The sequence below is a fragment of the Podarcis melisellensis genome (assembly GCF_964234715.1).
Source record: "Podarcis melisellensis genome assembly, chromosome: 2".
Classification (NCBI taxonomy): domain Eukaryota; kingdom Metazoa; phylum Chordata; class Lepidosauria; order Squamata; family Lacertidae; genus Podarcis; species Podarcis melisellensis.
Window position 1 is genome coordinate 23488670 of NC_138529.1, and position 21211 is coordinate 23509880.

Consider the following 21211-nt stretch of genomic DNA (forward strand, 5'->3'; position numbering starts at 1 on the left):
GATAGTAACAGACTCCCACGAGAGGCGGTGGGCTCTCCCTTCCTTGGAGGTTTTTAAGCATAGGTTGAATGGCCCTCTTTCACGTATGCTTTATAGTGGTACCTCAGGTTACATACGCTTCAGGTTACAGACTCCTGTAGTTGAGATTCCTGCATTGCAGGGGGTTGGACTAGATGGCCCTTGTGGTCCCTTCCAACTCTAGAAGATTCTATGGTGACGGTGATGATTATGGAATAGGATGTCCCGATTTTCATCGGGGAAACATTGGAGGCTATGCACCTCTACCTCTTCTTCCTCCTCCTCTTTCTCCGTTCATCTATTACACTCTCTCCCTCCCTCCGACTTCGCGCATAGGAGAGAGAGATAGAGGGGGGTGGGGGGAGGAGGAGGGAAGAGGGCACGTCTCCCTCTCAACGAGCGCCCTGACGTCAGCGGACGTTTTAAGTAGAGGGAAGGCTCGGTATTGGCGCGCGCCTGCTCTTCTTCCCCCCTCCCCTCCTTGTCTTCTCCCTCACGCGCGCGCGCGCGTTCTCTCCCCTCGGAGGCGAGGGCGTCGACGGGAAAGCAAGCGCGTCGTCCCCTTTAAGGTTGCCCGGGTGACGGCTCGGCGAGTGAGAGCGAGGCTCATTGACGTCACGCCGGGCGGCGATTGGCGGAGGGAGTTGGGTTTCCGGTGGGAGCGATCGCTGAGGCGAAAGAGGAGGAGGAGGAGGAGAAGGGAGGTGGAGGAGGCCGCCGCCACCACCACTCGGGACAGCGGGAGGAGGCGGAGGAGGGGGGCCCGCCTGCGAGGAGAGGCCCAGGCAGGGAGGAGGAGGACCCTGAGGTAAGTCGGAGCCGGTGGGCCTAAGGCGCTCGCTGGCGGGTGGGGCGAGAGCGGGAGCTGCTGCGGCGGAGTGACGCGGGGGCGGAGAGGCGGGAGAGCGAGGGGCGGCGCGCTTACCTGAGGCGCGCTGCGGGAGGCGGCGGCGGCGGCAGAGGCCTCTTCCTTCTCCTCAGGTGAGACGGAGGATGGGAGAGGAGGAGGAGGATAAACCTCCGCCGAGTTGTGAGGGCGGCCCTGCCGAGAAGAGCCTTAGCCCGGCGGGAGAGACGGGTTGCCCGAAGGGGGCCTTGGACGGGGCCCACGGGCACAGCTTGGGGGGAAAGCACATGCGTGGTGGCTTTATTTTATTTTTTTCAGGAAGGGGGCGCTTACTCTCCAAGGTTTATTTCCGGGAGGGGGCAGAAGAGGGTCCAGGGGTCCAGACGCAAGTAGAGGGGCTCAGATTAGGAGGAAAGTGCACCGTGGAAGATGACGCCATGTAGACACAGAGAAGGAGCGTAGAATAAAGCCGCCTTTGTTTTTTTATTATTATTTAAGGAGAAGCCCATGAGGAAAGTGTTCTTTTTCTTTTTCTGGGGTTACTTCTGGTAGACCATTTAAGAGAGAGGCCTGTAGGCTTTTGGAGGGAGGATCCTTTTACAAAGAAACCAGATTTGTAATGGGGGGGGGACTTTTAGACCTGGGGGGAGGTTAGGATTAAAGGGGGAATAATAGGTCTGGGGTGTGGGGGGGTACCCGATCTTCATCTGTTTTAAAGAAGTGGAAAGGTTACTGCTGAAACCTGCCTAAGCCAGAGTTTATTTAGCTGGGTCTGCTTATCTTACGAGCAGTTTCTTAGGGCCCTCCAGAATGTTTCACGGTATGTATGGAGGGGAGGGAAGAAAGGGACCCATGTCATTCTCTTGGCTTTGTAGTCATTACAGTGTAGTGAATAACCTTTTGCAGGATAGGGAGAGTGTCATTTTCCCCATAGTCAAGGAACGAAACAAGCAAGTGCTGCCTTTGAAGTAGCCCATAATTGCTGTGTACAGTACTTGAGTTTCTGGGTATTCCTATCCTGGGGAAATGAGTTCCCAATGAACTGTGCTCCCTTCTCACAGGAAGGAAGCATCTTAGGGCTTTCCTGTTGCTTTTATTTATGGAAGCCACAGGGAGATAACTTGAAAGATGATCAGGGTAAGTTATTCAAGGCTGCTATAAATTACAAATGCCCTTTTGTGATAGAGAGGCTCTTCTTTGTGATTAGAAAATGTGTGCTATCAATTGCACCTGATATTTCAATAAAATGTGAGGACCCCTACCACCACTTAGAATTTTGACAAGGTGTTTTGATGTCCTGGGTTACCATCTTCAGGTTGCTCTTTTCCATTATTCACTGTTTAAAGATGACTGTTAAATAGTTATGAGGAATTCCAAACATTCTGAGTTTTCTCTGCCAGAAAAGGAGCCCCTGAAAATTACTGCAGAGATCTTAAAATTCCAAGCATTTTACCTGGAAGCTACTTGAAGCTACTACATATCTACTTTGCAAATACCTATAGAAAATAAAAGTCCTTTATCAGCTGTTAATTGCCAGTTGGTGAAAGTATCTAGCTACAGAAATAGTTTGGCCTTGTTTCTAGTAAAACAAATGCTCTTCAAAGCTCTGTATGATGAAGACTTTAACATGCTTCAGACAATTAAGAATATTTATTTGAAATAGAAGCTTCTTGTCAGCTACTTCTTTTGCAGTTGTGTTTGAGCACTGGTGTCTGATGCTGTCTATCAGCGGTGTGAGTGCTTTTTCCACAGACTTATTTGCAGGCTGTCACAGAGCCATGGCATTAACTCTTGGACAGTTAATTAAGGCATTTATTACTGACCTTCATTATGCAAGTTGTCAAAACAAAAGAAGTAACTGTAGAACTTCAAGGCAGCTTAATGTAAATGCCAGATATGTATGTGTATGTTTTTTGAAATGGAACAGGTGTATTGTAATCTTTAGATTCTTTACAAGCGTTGCAGATGACAAGGATGCCATGTGTTTGTAGTGTGGGCACTTCACAACATTATATTTTGTTGTCATTCCTCTGTTTCCTGTTGGGAAGGGTTATATATGCTTATCTCAAGTATATTGCCATCTGTGTCATGTATCTAAATATCTCACCTAGAAAAGTATGTATTAATAGAACAGTAACACTTGGGAGTTATTCACTTTCTTCTTCCTTCCTTTTTGAAAGGCTATACTGGGATCAGCACCCCTTCCTGTAAATTCTGTGCATACCTGTAGTGGTTGCAGCTAGCTGCATCTCAAGTAAGTGTTGGGCAATTGGGAAATAATGTATTTTATTTCCATAAAACTTTATTTTTACATGTTATTACAGACAGTTATGTTTGTTTGCCAGTTGTGGAAATCTTGCATCCAGTAAGATTTTGCCAGGGAGCTGGCATTAATTGCAGTATTTTATTTTTACTTTATTGGGAGCAACTTAGCTTGACATAACTCCTGAGGTAGCATAGACCTCTGCTTATTTCTGTTAACGTTCTGTTCATCCAGAATGCAGACAAATACACTGAGCACCATTTCAGTTTGGATGCATATAATGTTTTGATTTCTGCTAATTAGCTATCTCTGCAATTAAGAGTGCCTGGCAGCTGTGATCATTGAATATCATTAATGTAATGTGGTGATAGCAGGGCATCTATCTCTTGGGGTTTTTAAAATATGTTTTAATTTCAGATAGCAGCAATGGCCACTGGCAGCACTAACAGTGAAGAGGAGCGCAGTCTCCGTGAATGTGAACACTATGTCCAAAAACACAATATCCAACAACTCTTGAAGGATTGCATCGTCCAGCTATGTACAGTGCGACCTGAGAGACCCATGGCATTCCTCCGGGAATATTTTGAAAGACTGGAGAAGGTAAAAATAAGCTTCAGGAATGGTGCGAGTAGGAAAACCATTTCCAACTTCTCTAGAATATTGGCCGAGAGTACATCAACAGTTTAAATGTTCCAAGGGGAAAGTGCAGCAGTGTTTTTGAGTTTATTGCCATGTGATTGCTAGAAAAGCATCTGTGCAATGTTTTCATAAAATTAATTGAAAAATAAATAGGTCTCATGAGGGGTACAAGGTTAGATTGTGTTACTTTTGAGATACTGGACTCTTGACTCATTCATGGCCAAATTTTGCCCTTGTGCATCTTTGAGAGGTTTTACATATAATCAAAGTAGAATTTCATATCAATAAAATGGGCCAACCCTCTGATAAACAATGCTACTGTTATGCAAATTGGGCCTCAAAAATTATCTGGTCTAAGTGGAAGCAGCAGCAAATCCAGAAGCTAGATGGAGACACCTGGTAATTCTGCTTTTAGGAAGGGGAAAAAAAGGGTTTTAGAGTAGAACATATTTTGCAAGAAATAAACTCTTGGGCATTCTTATGAAACTTGACCATTTAAATATGGTGGTCTTTTTAGCTGGATTCAACCCATAGCATCCCATATAAGTAATTGCACAAGCAGAAGAACTTCCAGTCACATAGTGAACAGGTCTTCTCCATCTCCTCTCCCTGCACTAACCCCAGATTTACTCAGGAGGGTTAAGAAATGGCAGGGAAAGGTGGCTCTGTTGTGTGAGCAGAACTCGCTCTGCTTTTGCAGTGACTGGCAGAGCAGTGCAACCTGCCTTTACACTAGACCATGGCTGGGAGTGGAGGTTGATGGAGCAATTATGTCCCTCCACTTTGCTAGCTGGGCTGCTGCCAGTGGGGTAACAGGTGTCACTTGTTGGTGGGTAGATGGCCCACTGGTAGGCTCCCCAGTGGTGGAGTCCAGCAGAAAGAGGTGAAACTGTGTGTTCTGAGGGAAGTGATGGGACTGGATCCCAAGGCAGATTCCTGAATGCTGCACCAGCCTGGAGCTGACACAGGGCACAGGACTCTCCTGATTTGAGCTGCAGTGGCAGAAAGTTTGGATTGTGCCCTTAGTTGGATCATCCCGGATCTGATTTTGCTTTCAGTACACTTTGTATAAAACTCTTATTAATCTAATCACAAACCAGTCCTTAGCTGAGTAGCCCACTAATTGTCTTGCACTTTTTACAAGCTATGTGACTACCCAGTAAATTTAGATGGCTGTGCAGCAAAGCTACCAAACAATTTTCCCCTCTTGTTCTTTGACTGCTGTGTCACTAACAGCTTCTCCCATCACTGTGTCAACATTCTGTGGAAAGAGAGAAGGTCAGTAGCATTCATCCCATAGCAGCTGACGACTTAAAGGCAAATCATAAGACCAATATTTAGTGATTCCTTCAGTCACTGCTAATTGTTACAAATTAATTCATACATTTTCCCTAAGGCACAGTGTCGGGATAATAACATACTTTGTTTTGTATAGAAGAGTCATTTTGTTCAACTCCCCAGTTTTTGTATATTATGCACTAGTACTTTTAATTCATAAGAATGCATAGAGATTCAAGTGTTCTGTCCAACTTTCATTTTGGCTTGATCTAAATGCCAAGTTATGCAGATCCCTAAAACTAGGCAAGTGATTTTTCTGAGTTTATACGTTATTGGCTTGGATCCAAAAGTGTGTTTGACCAGCAGAAAAGAAGCTTCCAAGTATTCTGACAATTCCACTGTTCTGCTGCAATTCCCCATGCCCAGTCCCACACCATTTAGAGGGTCCCTTGACACTTAGGGGTGTTTTTTGGGGGGGAGGGAAGGTGTAGGGAACTGCAGTGGGAAGAGGAGCAAGGAAAGCTGGATCTAAGCCACTGCACTTTTAGATGGAATTCTACAGTTTTTGTCTTGTTTTGTTTTAGTTGACCAGTGCAGGTCTATTGAATAATAGAAGCAGAAAGGTTAGGGTCATGCATGGTAACTTTTAAGACTATTTTGGTCATCTTTTATTGAGTATGTATATTAAATATGGTTTCCTTTGTATAATGAATAGTAGCTTTTATTGATTTAATTGAAAGTCGGTTCACAAAGCTTAAGAGCTTTATTTAAGATAATTTATATTGCACACTTTCACTGTAACTTCAGTGCTCTGTGGAGCTCACAGTACTTTAAAACTGTAAGGTAAACTGTATGAAGGAATAAAAAAGACAAAACAATGTTCTGCTGTGTTAATCTGGAAAAAAATATAATTGGCTTGTATGCAGTGTAGTGTTAAGGTGATTCTGCTAGTGCAAGGGTTTATCCTTGCTCACTGGAATGCACTTCCCATACTCTCTAAACCTGTTCTGGCAGTTCCCCCAACCATCTAGAACAGATCTGGGATAGCAGAGGGCAGGGGCAGGATCCATACTGTCTTTTGTTTTTAGTCTGCTGAAAATAGTTCACATTTTTCTCCTGGATATAGTTTTATTAACTGTTTTGTGTCTGCATTCTGGGATATGAAAAAAATACTCCAATGTTTACAAATCAGGTTTTTGACAAAATGTGTTTTATAGAGCCAGCTCAGCCCAGCGGTTCCATCAACCAACACATAGCTTAGATCCTGCAATTGCCCACAGCAGTTTGAAACCCGTGGGGGCTGCCTGGCTTAAAAAAAGAAGAAGTGTTTTATATTTTATTTTGTTACCTTGACAAAATGATGTGTTGTAGAAATGCGGGCAAAAAGTGTGTATAGTTTAAAATATTAAAATATAATTTAAGGGTGTTCATGCCTTTTATTAATGAATGAAATGCAAGGACATTATGAGTAAAGAAACTCGCTGTTTTTTAATTTGGTTTATGGAAAAGGGCTTGGGAGTTCATTGGAGCAGGCAAAATTGGCAAGTACAATGCTGTGTTTATGCCTACTTGGAAATTTCCGGCAAGGAGTGTCCTATGTGGCACTGAGCAAGGGGCCCTTTTGGTTAAGCAACATTAAGCTGATAAATACAGGAATTAAAAAGTAGTTTTTAGAGGAGTTCATATTAATCTTTTCCAAGAGGAAATGTGTGGGTAATCAGGCTATCAGGTGAATAATAAGTTGGACTTTGTGTTACTGTTCAATGTGTTTCCCTTCACATCATTTTATTGAAAATTGTAAATAATTGGATTAAGTGTGCTCATTTATCAACAGATCTCACCCATGTCTGAGACAGACATATTAGGATTGTTAAACAAGAATCTCTCAATTATGACAGTTTAATTCAAGTCAGATTTTGTGTAACATTGTTTCAGGAATACTTAGAGACCTGTTGGTTTCTGTTGGTATCCTTCGGAAATTCAAGAAAATAGAATCAGTTGATTTTAAATACATTATGCATTTGGAATAATTCATTTAAATAATGAAGCTTTCTGTGGATTCTGTTGCTGTGATAAAGGAACTGTATGATCTTCGAAGAGCAGCTGTAATGTCATTATCTATGTAAACAGTATCTGAGCTGTATTACAAAGATGAACTATTAAATTCAAAAGTTGACAAGGTAAAGAACACACACTCTCTCTCTATATATATATATACATATATATGAGAGAAAGTAGAGGTATAGGATCCTTTTTTGAGTTTCATCGAAGACTCAAATTTTATAAATGTCTTCATTATAACAGACCATGCTGCAGAGCAATATGCCAGAGGAACATCTGAATCACCAAAAATATATTGCATATGTTGCATGCCTGGTGCATTTCTTTGAATGCAATAATTTAACATTCAAAATATCCAGCAACTGGCCTCAATTTCATGTATTGGACTCAGCACTAGTATGATACATGACAGCTAAAGCATCAGAAGCATTTAGAAACTTCATCCGGATTTTTGTACTAGGTATAAGTAGCTGTCAAAAGTGTGCCAATTTAAAAAATATAGTTTGTTAAATACAAATGTTTGAAGTACTTCAAATGCCTCTTCCCTAACACAAGGCTAGCCAGATAGGATTAAAATTAGTGAAATGTTAAAGCATAAATTCTATATTTTCTGCCTTCTTGTGTATAACTCTTTAGGACAGGGATGGGGAATCCCTAGTCTGTGAGCCAGATGCCCACATGCAGATTTCATCTAGCTCCCTGGGTCCCCTCACATCCATCAGTTGTTCAGTGAGGAGCAGGTGAGGGAGAAAGGGGTTCTGTTGTGCAAAGTGTATAATTGCAGCTCTTTTCTCTGCAACATCACAGCAGAGGTGAAAATCTCTTAGTGAAGAGGGAGACTTGTGTTCCTTGCAAAATCCATGCATTTTTGCAATTGTATACATGGAATTCCCATTGTATTTTGAAGTTTAGAACTATGCAAAGCTTTAAGCAGGATTTGCCATTCAGTTCTGTATTGACATTCTTTGCATTCTTCTGGGATTACTGAGTTCTCTTTGCTTTCTGCACAGTCAGGACAGATAAAGGGTGTTTGAGACCTTTAGCTTGAGTGGAGTTGCTAAGAATTAAAGATACTGATCTGTTGCTGTGGAAAACAGCTTTGTGTGATGGTCTGGCCCCTCCCATTTCTGAAATTTGCTCAAAAGCCATTGGAACCTTAGCCCGAAAGAGGTCTCCTAATAAACACCTTTCAGGCTTCTGCTTGTACAGTGGGGCTTTCTCCCCTTTCCTTACCCCTGTGTTACCTTTCACAAGCTTATGGAGGGCACAAACATTTTAGCATGGAAGTTATAATCTGAAATTGCACAGTGCAACTTGATGGGCAGTGTTTAAATGAGGATAGCTGCAAGGGAGGAAACAAGTTCTCCCAGGAGCATATGCATGGATGTGAACTTTCTACCCTTGTGGATTATTAACATAGAACTGTTTTATTTCACTGCAGGAAGAAACAAAACAGATAATGTGCCAGCAGAAAGCCAGCTCCCGTGCAGACTCGCGTGAAGATGAGATTTCTCCCCCTCCACCCATGAATCCGGTGGTAAAGGGCCGCAGAAGGCGTGGTGCCATCAGTGCAGAGGTTTACACAGAAGAGGATGCTGCCTCTTATGTCAGAAAGGTGCTGCATCCAGTTCTTACTTCCTGCAAGGCATATTTTATGTCTTGTATGCACAATTGCCATCTTTGCTTATCCCAAATAAGGTTGTATCAGGCCTTTCCCTAGATAAGTTGTGCTAATGCCTTCCTAACTTGCCTTTATATTTCTCTCACATAAACCTAAATTTCTGCTGGGTGGGTTGACATACGTTGAGTTGACAGATATGGAGGAAATAATTATTAGAAAAATCTTGGCTGGAGGAAACAAACCATTTCTCCCTGACTCTGCAATGTCTGCTCAATTAATATTGACTATAACTTTCCCAGAGGAGCAACCAGGTCTCCTAGGACATTCTTGTGATCCTTGTGACTTCTATGTAGTTTCCAGGAAGCCTGATACTAGGGAGTTGACCCTTGGGGGACCTGTAAGCACAATTACAGCTCCTCAGAGGTGTGATGTTAGTAAGAGGGAAGTATCCTTGGATGGTAGTTATTCAAGATTCCTAATCATTGTGTAAGAGCACCATTAGGTTATGTGACTCCTAAAACCTGCATCAGTTTCAAGTAAGATTATTTTGAGTTCTGAATTTGAGGTACTGGTGTGTCTAGCAATTTGGTCTATAGACTTATCAGAGGCAGTGGACAAATAATTTTCTACATATTGAGGCTCCTGAAAGTTGTGTCTTGTCTGAAAAGATACTTGTAGATCGGTCATTGAATCAGCACTTACCCAGGAAAGAGACATCTCATTCTGGACACTTTCCCTTTTCTGGGCATCTAGAATGTAGGCATAATTTCATGAACATGCTTCTTAAAGAAGTGTTGAGAAGCTTTCCTTACCACTTGAATGACTTCTTCACATAGGAGAAAACTCCTGCACAGAGCTCCCTTCCAAGAAAGGAACTCATCTCAAATATTGTTGGTAATGGTTTTGCTTAAAGAACATTTGCCTCTTAGGTCTTTAATTGGTATTGTTTGGGTGTTTCCATTCCATAGGTTATTCCAAAAGATTACAAGACTATGGCTGCTTTGGCAAAGGCCATAGAGAAGAATGTGCTTTTTGCTCATCTTGATGACAATGAAAGAAGGTAGGAAATCTGTTAACCTGCATAGTTAAATAAACAGAATTGAGCAACATGTAGAAAGAATAAATAGGCTGACTGTAGTCCAAGTTTTGGAACCATGCATAATGTTAACTATAAATACAATACCTCAAGGACCACATCTCCCCATATGAACTGCACCAAATCCTCCACTTGCCATCTGAAGCCCTTCTTTTTGTGCCCCCTCCACGGGAGGTCCGTTTCAGTGTTGGCTCCCTGCTTCTGCAATGCTCTCCCCAGGGAGGTTTGCCTGGTGTCATCACTACATATCTTTAGACACAAGGCAAAGCTATTCTTTTTTTGTTTGCGGTCAGACCTTTGGCTTTTAAATTCCTATGTCCTTTTTGCAAAGAAGGGTTGTTTTAATCTGGTTTTTTTTATAAAAAAAATAGGATTGTCTTTTGGATTTTTTTTTTTAAATACTGGTTTTAGTGTGTTTGTGTGTGTATTTGCTTAAAATATTGTAAATTGCTTTGAACTGTGGCAAAAAAAACAGCTAGCTAGTAATGCAGTATAAGTTTCCTAGCCTGTTCCCTAGCCAGGCCAGTTAAGTTGTACTGAATGGTTTTGGGCCCCCACTTCAGACATTGTTGTGGCTTAGATTGCCAAAATGCCATATAATGGGCTCTACATTCATACAATTATTTGGATTAGTTTGGGGCAAGGAGAAGAGGGGAATGTTCATGCTGATGTCGGCCTATTTATGTTGCCCCTGTGTCTGTCAATATGGGAAGAGATAAGAATAACCTGAACTTTAATTCACCAAGCCTAATGTTTATGCTGTGAACCGCCCTGAGATCAGTGGGTATAGGGTGGTATACTAACTAACTAACTAAAGCTTGTGTGAGCTGTTTTGTCCCCTCTCCAGAACACATCGAGCAACTCTAGACTTTTGAGAGATGCAGCCTCCCTAATAACTGCATGCTAAGCTTGTCTGTATTAGCACACACATGCAATAAGATCTTTTGTTGAGTAATTCTGAAATCTTTTTCAGTGATATATTTGATGCCATGTTCCCTGTCACCTATATTGCTGGCGAGACTGTGATACAGCAAGGCAAGTGATTGATTGTGATGTTGGTGGAAAAATTACTTAGCCTTTGAAGCATTGAAGATGTACAATTGCTTTCTATTCATCTCATACACAAGGTTTACTAAAAAGATCCCAAGTATAGAATTCCAGCTAGTTTTTCAGAGGTGGGTGGGCAAACACTTTTTGGTCACTTACCTTTTAGAAGGGACCGAGGCTTAACGGTAGGGCATGTGTTTTCAATTCTCGCTAGAGCTGGAAGTGTCCCCTGAAACACTTGAGAGCTGGTGCCAGTCAGTGCCAACAGTACTGAACTAGATGCACCAATGGTCCAACTCGTTACCAGGCAGCTTCCTATGTTCTGGCCCCAGTGGTAGCTGTTTGGGGTTGCATTCCAGTGGTGGGCTGGGCCAGATGTGCACACAGTCACACACTTCTTAACACAGGCATGCACCTATTCTTCACTTTCTCAACTCCCCATCTCATATGATCCATGCAGATCAGCTGAGAAAGGGGCATTTTCATTCCCACTGTAGCATGCACTGTGGGGAGGATTAAACATCTCTATGGGATGTTAGGAGAGGGGTAGTACCTCTGCTGGGGGACATGTTATGCTCGTTCTGGGGCAGTTTGTCCACCTTTGGTCCCCACCCTGCACTCAACTCTCACCTGTGGCTCCTAGAAGCTGTCAGCATGCAACAGCAGCCACACCCCAGGCTTTTACTGGCCGACTAAACCAGGTGAGGGCAAGCAATGGGTCAAAACCCTCAGTGAGTTAGGGTCTTCCTCTGTATGCAAATACAGGCTCCTGCAGATAGATATATTGATACTTAATATCAGCAAGACAAAGGAGGTGGTGTTGGATTTTCAAAGGAAGAGAGAACCGGCCCCACTGTACATTGGGGAGGGCTGTGTGGAGAGAGTCTCTTCCTTTAAATTCCTAGGAGTTTATCTCAGTGAAGACCTTACTTGGAAGATCAATACAACACAGGTGTTTAAGAAAGCCCAACAGAGACTCCATCTCCTCAGAGTATTGCGAAAGAATGATGTCAATCAACATTTGATGATCTTCTTCTACCGGTCCACAATAGAAAGTGTCCTTTCATACTGCATCACGGTGTGGTACACTGGTTTGACATCAACTGACAGGAAGTGCCTACAGAGGGTGGTGAATATGATATTATAGGCTGTCCTGTGAATCCACTGGATGACATTGCGGAAGAATGTTGCCTGAGGAGAGTGAGGAAAATTTTCAGGGATGATTCACACCCTGGCCAGCACTTTCTTGATCTCCTGCCCTCGGGCAGAAGATATAGAAGCATGATTAGTCGCACCAACAGGGTAAAGAACAGCTTCTATCCATGGGCTGTTAGGCTGCTGAATGAAAAGATAACAACAGGGCAACTGACTTTCGTGCTTGGTGGGTGTGCGTCAGTAAACAAGGGGAATTAATACTAAGAGCTGAGTGGGGGGTGCTAGTGTAATCTCACTGTATACAAGTTGTACAAGTGACAATAAAGTATTTTCAGTTCAATTGATCGGATGAGACCAATAGTGCGTTAAATGGTCTAGAAGGTGGTTTCTGCGCATGCTGTTGAGGGAATGGAGGGACAGATGGGGCTTGTCAACCTGGGAAGGTAGTCCATCTATGAGAAGGAAGACTGATCCTAGACCTCTGCTGCCTTGCGGGATATCTTCAGGAGAAGAAAAAGCTAAGAAGTAAACCCTTAGAAATCCGGAATGGCAGTTGGATGACGTCTTGTACACCTCCTTTTGGCAACTCTGGCTGACAGCCAAGCTGGACCACACCAGCAAGGCCATGAGAGGAGTGGGGGTGTGTGTGTTATCGTCTGGGCATCCCAGGAGCTCCATACACACTGCCCAGGCTTGCATTCCCAGGAAGGTCACTTCAGTGCTGCTAACGGAGCAGTTTGACTTGGCCCCCCCGGCACGCATTCCATTGTCTCTCAAGACAGACGGATGCCAACAAAGCAAGAACAACCCTGCACACTGTGATGGGGATGAAAACTGCACCCTCCCAACAAATCAGTTGAGAAGCCAGGAAGGGCCCAGTTTTCATCCCCATCACAGTGTTGGGTGGTGATGTTAAAATCTCCCCACCCAGGTTAATAAGGGAAAGACCTGTGAGGCGGGGGCATAGCCTGAGGAGGGTCAGTAGGCAAGGAGCTTAGACTTGTTTTCCCCACATTGTAACCATTTCAGTGTTCTATTTGAGTTTTGTGGTCAGTTGAAAATCCTCTGCCAGCAGTGGCTTTTGCAATAGGGCTTTGATCAAAGAGCACTTTACCTAGACTAGTTACTAGTCTTATTTACCCTGTCATACTGATAGCTGGGTAAATAGCTTCCTTCATTTTAATTACATGTAGGAGTGAAGTGGGAGTTATAAACATAATGAATATATTTGACTATGAAGCCTAAAGGAAAGCATGGCTGTTCCAAATGCAAAAAAAGCATATGTGAGCTTTTGCATGGATGTCATTTTGTGCTGGATGGTTCTAGAATGGAAGAGGTTGATAACTGCCTCTTCTAAACCTATAATTGTTTCTCAAACTTGTATTTCATTGTTGTAGGTGATGAAGGGGATAACTTCTATGTGGTTGATCAAGGAGAAATGGATGTAAGTCTTTTCTAAACTATATTACTGCAGTGCTGGAGAATATTTTAAGCACATACAATGCTTCACATGGGCAATAATGGGAACATGGTCTGTGTCTGTGCTTTTGCATTTCAGACAAATAAATATCAGGGACCTCCCATCTTTCCCTTACCCCAGTTTCCCTTTCCTCTAGCCTTGTTTGAAGCTTATTTCTTACTACCGTTTGTGTGGTCAGCTATAGGTGGCCACTGCAACTCATGACAGAACAGCAGGCAGGCCAGCAAGCCTTTTTTTCTTTTTTGATTCTTTTTTTCTTTGTATTAATATTGAAAATTCTAATAAATATCATTTTTTAAAAAATGTTCCGTATCATAGTTTTTGAACCATATTGTTTCAGGGGATACATTTCCAGCAAAATTCCTGCCCTCCTTCAACTTTGTGTGTTGCATCCTTAGGTATATGTTAACAATGAATGGGCCACCAGTGTTGGAGAAGGGGGCAGCTTTGGTGAACTCGCACTGATCTATGGAACACCCCGAGCAGCAACCGTCAAAGCAAAAACTAATGTGAAACTGTGGGGCATTGATAGAGACAGCTATAGAAGAATCCTTATGGTAAGTAATTTTTTATGTTTTTAAATAAATGAATTTGAAAGAGAGTGTGGCTTTTTTGGTGTTGAGGTATTCTGACTTGAGTTTGTATAAATCAACATGAGCATATAGGAAAGTTGTATGGCAGCGATGGAGAACTCCTGAATGTAGCTCAGTCAGTAGAGCATGAGACTTTTAGTAATCTCAGGGTTGGGGGTTTGATCCCAACTCTACAATTCTGTTATTCTAGGTGCACCCACTCATCTGATCCTCTGCTGGGGGGGGAGGGGCTTTTCATGCAAAGTGTACAGTTGTATTTCCTTCCTTTCCCTTGATCTTCATGCATAGGAGAGGATGTCTCGGTAGACTTGTGTTTGCAATTAAGCAAAAAGTAGTTATGCATTTTGCAATTACATGCATGCAATTTTCTGGATGCAATTGCATTTTGAAGCTTGAGACTTTCAATAGCAGTAAATTTGGGCTTTCAGTTGAGCTTATTTGCATTCTTTTTTAAACACACACACACACACACACACACACACACACACCTGCTGTTTTTCCAGACAAAGCCAGTCTTCTGCTGGGATTACTAAGAGGTTTTTACACCCTCAAGACAGAGAAAGGGTATTGGAATTTAAAATTAGCACATGAGAACTATATTTATATCCAAGGCTTAAATTCCTGAAGACTACTGCCAGAGAGTTTGTATTGAGTATTAAATATGGGAAGGTGAGACACATCTTTTCTTCACACACTGATAATGGGACCTGTGGGTTTCTAGTTTACTATATCCCAGCCAAGCTTTTCTTTTCTTTTTTACTAAATAACTTTTAATGGACAAAAGGTCTTGCCTATTAAGTTGAGCAAATGGACACTTCAGTAAGAGTGAATATTCCTGCTTACTCTGTTGTAAAGGCCAAAAGAGACCTGAGTGGGATTTATGGACAGCATCGAAGCTGCTACCATGAAAGGAATGTGAAATCCCATTGCTTGAGCCCAAGTTCATTCTCTTTGTGCAGGCATATGCAAACACACCCCTCCAGATGTTTTGGGACTGCAATTCCCATCATCCCTAGCTAACAAGACCAGTGGTCAGGGATGATGGGAATTGTAGTCCCAAAACATCTGAGGGCCGAGTTTGCCTGTGCCTGTCTTTGTGCATAGACAGTATTGGATACAGTCCACCATTTGCCTATTTACAGTGCAAGCCTATAGGTCCATTCTTAGAACTAAGTTCAGTGATTTCAGATAAGGCTTACTCTCAGATAAGTGAGTGTATAATAAATATGATGATGATAAAAAATAATTTATACCCCGCCCATCTGACTGGGTTGCTCCAGCCACCCAGCCTTAGCGTAAATTTTAAGGGGATATGCTGTTCATGATCATTAGCTAATTATGGTGGGAAACTGTGCTTGCAGGCAGCTTAGGGCTTATATTAGAATGGTGTACACAAGACTTGAACCATTTAAGTTTGCCGTCCTATATTCAGTGGTTTTCAACCAGTGTGCTGTGGCAGCCTGGGGTGCCTTGAATGATAGTCAGGAATGCCACGGGCAACACTGGCCTTTGTCCCTCTTTCTTTCCCTCCCTCCCTCCCTCCCTCCCTCCCTCTGATGCCTTCTTGCGTCTCTGCCTCCCAAAGACTTGCATTGCTGTTTGTTGCAGCAGCCCTGGCTACAAGCTCCCCAGGCAAATGGTGCCTCTAGGGCTGGCCAGGGGGTGTTTCCCAGACCCCTGTGGGGCAGTGTGAGGAGGCACTTCTGTTTGGGGTAGGAAGGGGTCAGATCAGGGGCAGCAGCAGCTGCTGCCCAGAGGACTCTCAAGGAGAGGAGGCTGAGGGAACACTCCACAAGGGATGGTTTTCAAAAAGGGAGTGACATAAACTGGGCTTCTGAGCACCGCAGAAAGAATGTAGTTAGTCATGGGAGCCGTAGACTCAAAAAGGTTGAAAACCTCTCCTATATGCACTTATCTGGGAGTAAGTTTCATTTAACTGAGGAGGACTTACTTATAAGTAGAAATGAATAGGATTGCATTGTAAACATTCTATGACCTGTTCCATTTTTCCTGGTATTCTGAAATGTTAAACAGAAAGTAATTTTCAGATCCATTTGTGTTGTGTGTGTTTCTCTCCTCCAGGGTAGCACATTGAGAAAGAGAAAGATGTATGAAGAATTTCTTAGTAAAGTGTCAATACTGGGTGAGTGTGAAGAATTTCTTAGCATCGCTAATAGAATATTTGAGTCTTGCCCTACTGTGAACATCACAGAGGGAGCATATAATGTTGAGGTGCTGTGCTTGAAGCTGCAGCTGCTAAATCACAAATTGTGAATGGATGATTAATTTGTTTATGGCAGTGGGATGAAGTGTGGTAGAAGTGTGGTTTGCTGTAGGAAAACTGGAAGAGCGTATCCTTATGTGAGATGAACGGGATCTAATTCTAAATCTTTGGGATACAGCCAAATAAACCAACTTGTTTTATTTTTATTTAGAATCCCTTGACAAATGGGAGCGTCTCACAGTAGCTGATGCTTTAGAGCCAGTACAATTTGAGGATGGACAAAAGATTGTGGTGCAGGGAGAACCAGGAGACGAGTTCTTCATTATTTTGGAGGTGAGTATTTATAACAATGTTGTTTTGGAATTAGCTACTAGCAGCTGTATTTGTCTCATACATTTCAGTTACTTGGGTTATATTAACCTTCCCCAACTGGGTGCTTTCCAGATGTTTTGAGTGACAGCTCTTACCATCTCTGACCGTTGGCTATGCTGGCTAGGGTTGTGGTTCTACATCTGGAGGACACCTTTTTGGGGAATGCTTCTGGATATGATGAAAGGTGGTTCTGTGTTTTTAAAAAGTCATTTGCAGACTGCTTGCATCAATACTGGTTCTCTGGACATAAAACGTATTTGCAAATTATTTTCCTTGATAACAGATTTGATCATAGATGACAATAAATCCCTTTAACAAATCCTGTGGTGGCAGAATTATACATGTAGGAATGCTTAGTTCAATTGTGAAATGTGCTTCTGAATGGTATTTTATACTCTCCCCTTTTGAGGATATTAGGATTAAATGGGATAGGTTAAGACAAGTAATTTAATGGAGATGTTTCTGCTTTAAGTCATGAAGTTGTTGCTTTTTGCATAGGATTACTAAAACAAATCTCGTCATTAACTCTTTAATTCATTTAAAGGGTACAGCTGCTGTGTTACAGCGCAGGTCAGAGCATGAAGAATTTGTTGAAGTGGGCAGGCTTGCACCATCTGATTATTTTGGTGAGTTTTCTTGCTGTTTTAAGTTGACAATATCGTTTAAATACTTAAGGCATAAGACCAATGCAAATGACATAATGGTATATATTTTTAAAGCAGCCCCCTTCCTGGTCCCCTGAGACTTGGCTTCTCTCCTCCCCTTTTTCTCCTTTCCATCTCATGAGGCTCACAAAAACACATAGACTCCTATAATACTACCCTTCCTGGAATGGAGAATAAGCCACGAGATCATATTGTAAAGTAAGAAAACATTGAAATCGGCTTGATATGATTTTAACCCATGGGAAGCAACAGAAGAAAAAATAGTTTGTAATTTAGTAACAAGTAAAGCAAACTTCAGGGAAATTGAAGTAACAAGTAAAGCAAACTTCAGGGAAATTGAAGAGCAGGTTTTCTCAGGGAAAGCCCCAGGGCAAAAAAACAAAACCACACTCAGATACGGAGCTTTAAAGGGCAGACCTGTGCCGGAAAGAGCAGGACAAAGTGTAAGTGTGGATAAGCCCTCTAAGCACACTTCTCGCACAATCTTTCTGGCCCTCCACATCTCTGTCTATAATTCTTAACACTCTTACACTATGCAATATTTTGGGATAATTTTAGAGCAGTCCTCTATTTTGGGAAAGTCTGTTGATCTGTTTCAAATCACCACCTTCCCCCCCCCTTACCCTGTTCTCTTTGAAATGAATATTTTGTTTTTTAGGTGAAATAGCCCTGTTGATGAACCGTCCTCGTGCTGCCACGGTTGTTGCTCGTGGCCCATTGAAATGTGTAAAGCTCGACCGGCCCCGATTTGAGCGTGTCTTGGGTCCATGCTCAGATATTCTCAAGCGGAACATCCAGCAGTACAACAGCTTTGTGTCTCTCTCTGTCTGAAGTCTCCCTTCTTCTTCAAATACATGCTTCACAAATGCAGACTGCTTCATTACTCTTGTGCAGAGCCACATGGCCACTGGCTATTGCAGCTTCCTGTCTGTCTGAGGGAGGGGAAAAGAAAACAAACAAAAAAAAAGAAATCAGTTGCTTTTCATGGCACCATTTTAAATTTTAGAGCATTTATTTTGGTGCTCCCAATACAATTTAAAATAAATAGAAAATTATATGGAGTCTTTTTGCTGTTACTGCTTTTCTCTGTGCAATGTACAGTGTCCAACTCGGGCAGTGACTGCCATTCCTTTCGCTGGGAAAATTTCCTAGTACCAAGGTTATTGCCATAGAGTTAAGGATGTAACAGTGGAAAATTATTAAGAGGCACACATTTCTCAACTGGTGAGTTCCTACATTTATTTCAGGGCGTGGTCACTTTCTGCTGTAAGTACTTCTCTTAGCAGAGGAACTTACCCTCTAAGCTCAACTTCTTGGCATAAATGTTCTGGATATGGTTATCTTTGGTTTGGTTTACTGAGATCAGCTCCTTAGTAAAACCACAGTAAGAAGTTTGATAGTTTGATGCATCAGTATCCATTTCAGTTGGTTCACGACGGGCTTGGTTATCGTTTGTCAGGTTTTTGTGTACAAGCTTTTGTTCTGGCACCTGCTGCCAGTGTTGCTGATATTCTTGCCACAGTTACCCTTCCCCTTTGCCTGTTCTCAGTTGTGAATATTCATATTTGCCCCTTCTATTTCCCCCCCTGTGCAATTTCTCAATACCCATCCAATGGATTAGACACCTATATATTGGTGGTGGTGTTGGCAAAATAACTGCACTGCTCCTTAGCTAGTGCCAAATAGTATACCCCACATGCAGTGTATGTAGACCAGGAAACTGAAGGGTGCATCCTGTGCGTTCAGTCTTCTGTCTGACCCTTTCAAGCTTTGCCTTCCCTGTTAACTTCAGCACCAGATATTGAATGGTTCTGTTGGCATTCAGTGCAGGACCAGACTACACACTCCTTGTTAGATGACAAGAATCTGGCTCATGTGGAAGACTGGAAACAGAAAATCAGTGCCCTGTAAACTCTTGTTACTGAATCTCTTTTGTCCAATCAGAAGTTTTAGTAACTTCTAACCTTTCTCAGATATTCAGTCTGAGCAGATGTTCAGTCTCGAGTCTTGTTCTCTTTGGTTTGTCCCAGATTCTCATACCGATCTGACAGAATAGCTTTTGGGAAAGTTGACCCTGTTGTCAAGTCTGAAATGTGTTTCAGTATTTACCAGGTTTGTGTTACAATATTTTGTGTGCACCCTGTGCTGCCTACTATATGGAATGTTGCAGGTGGATAAGGTAGGCAATTTGGTTTCCTTATAACATGTAAATTATCTAAAACTAGTCTAGGGTTTTATTTGGGAGTGACAGCAAGTTTTTTGCATTAGTTGTGCAACTATTTCTTACCAGTCCAGCTCCCTGCCATTCCCTCCTTACTTTCCCCCCAGAAACTGGACCTGGTATGTACCATTCTGACTTGTTGGCTGCTGAAAAGAATGCTTAATTGAATATGATTAGCAATGTCTGGGGAATAGGAGCCTTAGTATATATATAAAAAAGGGGGAGGGGGGTATTGACATGTCCTCATTTCTAGATGCATAGAAAATGTAAAATCTACATTGTGAATTCTTTCTGTCCGTGCTGAAGACTTTGATGAGGATATGCCTTTGGGAATTTCCACCTGTGCTCTCTTTGGGAGTCCATTAATGCTATTTTCCTCCAAAACTTCATTCAGTTTGAATCTATCCAGGGATTCCTCCCCCCAATACCTTTCTTACTTTTGAAGCTTGATTTGATCCTTGTTAAAGCACCAAAAAGATTTTAAATCTTATGTAAGCTAGTTAGAGCGTCACAAAAATGCACATTTTTTTATATAAGGCTTTCTAATCAAGTTTCACTACTGCGTCTTTTTAGCTTGCTGTTTACTCCCTTTTGTAGTTTTACCAACAAGATTTTAAGATGAACCAGCTACGTCTGAGTTAAATATTAATCACAGTTAAAGCTTTACCTTTGTGTGCAATTTAAACATGTTTGAATCCACAGTTGGTATAGTTTGCCTTAGCTAACATTCAGGGCTTTAGAGGTAATCTTTTTTGCTAGGACACCTTAGCAAATAAAAAAAATTTAAAAATCTACTGCCCTAGAGTGCTATAGTCAACCAGAGGACCATTTTTGTATCGTTACCTGACTATAAGTCTGACTTACTGTATGTGCTAATATATTCCTTTTGTTATAGATTGTCCTAATGGCAGGTAAAGCAATAAAATGATTTAAATTCTTAAATGTAATCAGCGTTTTTATTATACTGGCCTGCAGTTTCTAAGCTGGTGTGGACTAGGCAGGGACGGGCTGCATAATAGCGCTAGGCCTTTCTTTGGCAGAAAGTGAGTTTCATAGACTGCTTCCTACATAAGATGCCTTCCTTTCATGTGAATGACTTGTGGGTTAAATAGATGTGATATGGGATGCAGTCTTCTTAATGGGTGGCTGCAGGTGTGAGCTAATTTCCGAAGTGCCAGACTTGTGGGTGTTTATGTAGAATTGTTTGCTGTGGCTCTGTGAGCAGCATCAACTCTTAGGTCGTGCTTTCTACTTTTCTATTTAACTAGCCAGCGTTGGCAGGTATCTCAGTGTGTACATGACAAAAGAGAAATGCAGCAATTTATTCTGAATAGTTCTGCAGTTTATTCCAGATTTTCCATGTACTCGACATCTTTCCAACTTGTTCAGCTAACAGTGGACTTTAGTCCCAGGTGAAATTGATCTGGGAGCGCTTGATGTCACAGTGTTACTGAGGCTCAGCCCACGCTTATCTGGCTCGTGAGTTAAAAGAGCTCAGTGTAAGGGCAGGTTATAAGATAAATAATAATAGTGTCACCTCCGGTTGTAAGTGGCAGCCATGTCAACATAGAATCCATGTTAGTTGAATTTCTAATTGTAAGTGCGTGTTGCAGTTTCTCTTATTGTATGAA

At 42.1% G+C, this 21211-nt stretch overlaps 1 protein-coding gene across 2 annotated transcripts; it reads left to right on the forward strand.

Moving 5' to 3' along the window:
- The first annotated feature begins 661 nt into the window (after positions 1-661).
- Positions 662-20522, forward strand: PRKAR1A (protein kinase cAMP-dependent type I regulatory subunit alpha). Of its 2 annotated transcripts, none has more exons than XM_081899837.1 (12): positions 662-826; positions 3046-3119; positions 3546-3728; positions 8548-8721; positions 9696-9787; positions 10797-10858; positions 13423-13469; positions 13904-14062; positions 16181-16241; positions 16534-16655; positions 17239-17320; positions 18018-20522. In XM_081899837.1, the coding sequence occupies exons 3-12, from the start codon at positions 3555-3557 to the stop codon at positions 18188-18190; spliced, it is 1146 nt and encodes a 381-aa protein (XP_081755963.1). In that variant the 5' UTR covers positions 662-826; positions 3046-3119; positions 3546-3554; the 3' UTR covers positions 18191-20522. The 2 variants fall into 2 exon arrangements, with proteins under 2 accessions (XP_081755963.1, XP_081755964.1); XM_081899838.1 differs by lacking the exon at positions 662-826 and adding an exon at positions 959-999.
- Positions 20523-21211: the final 689 nt, after the last annotated feature.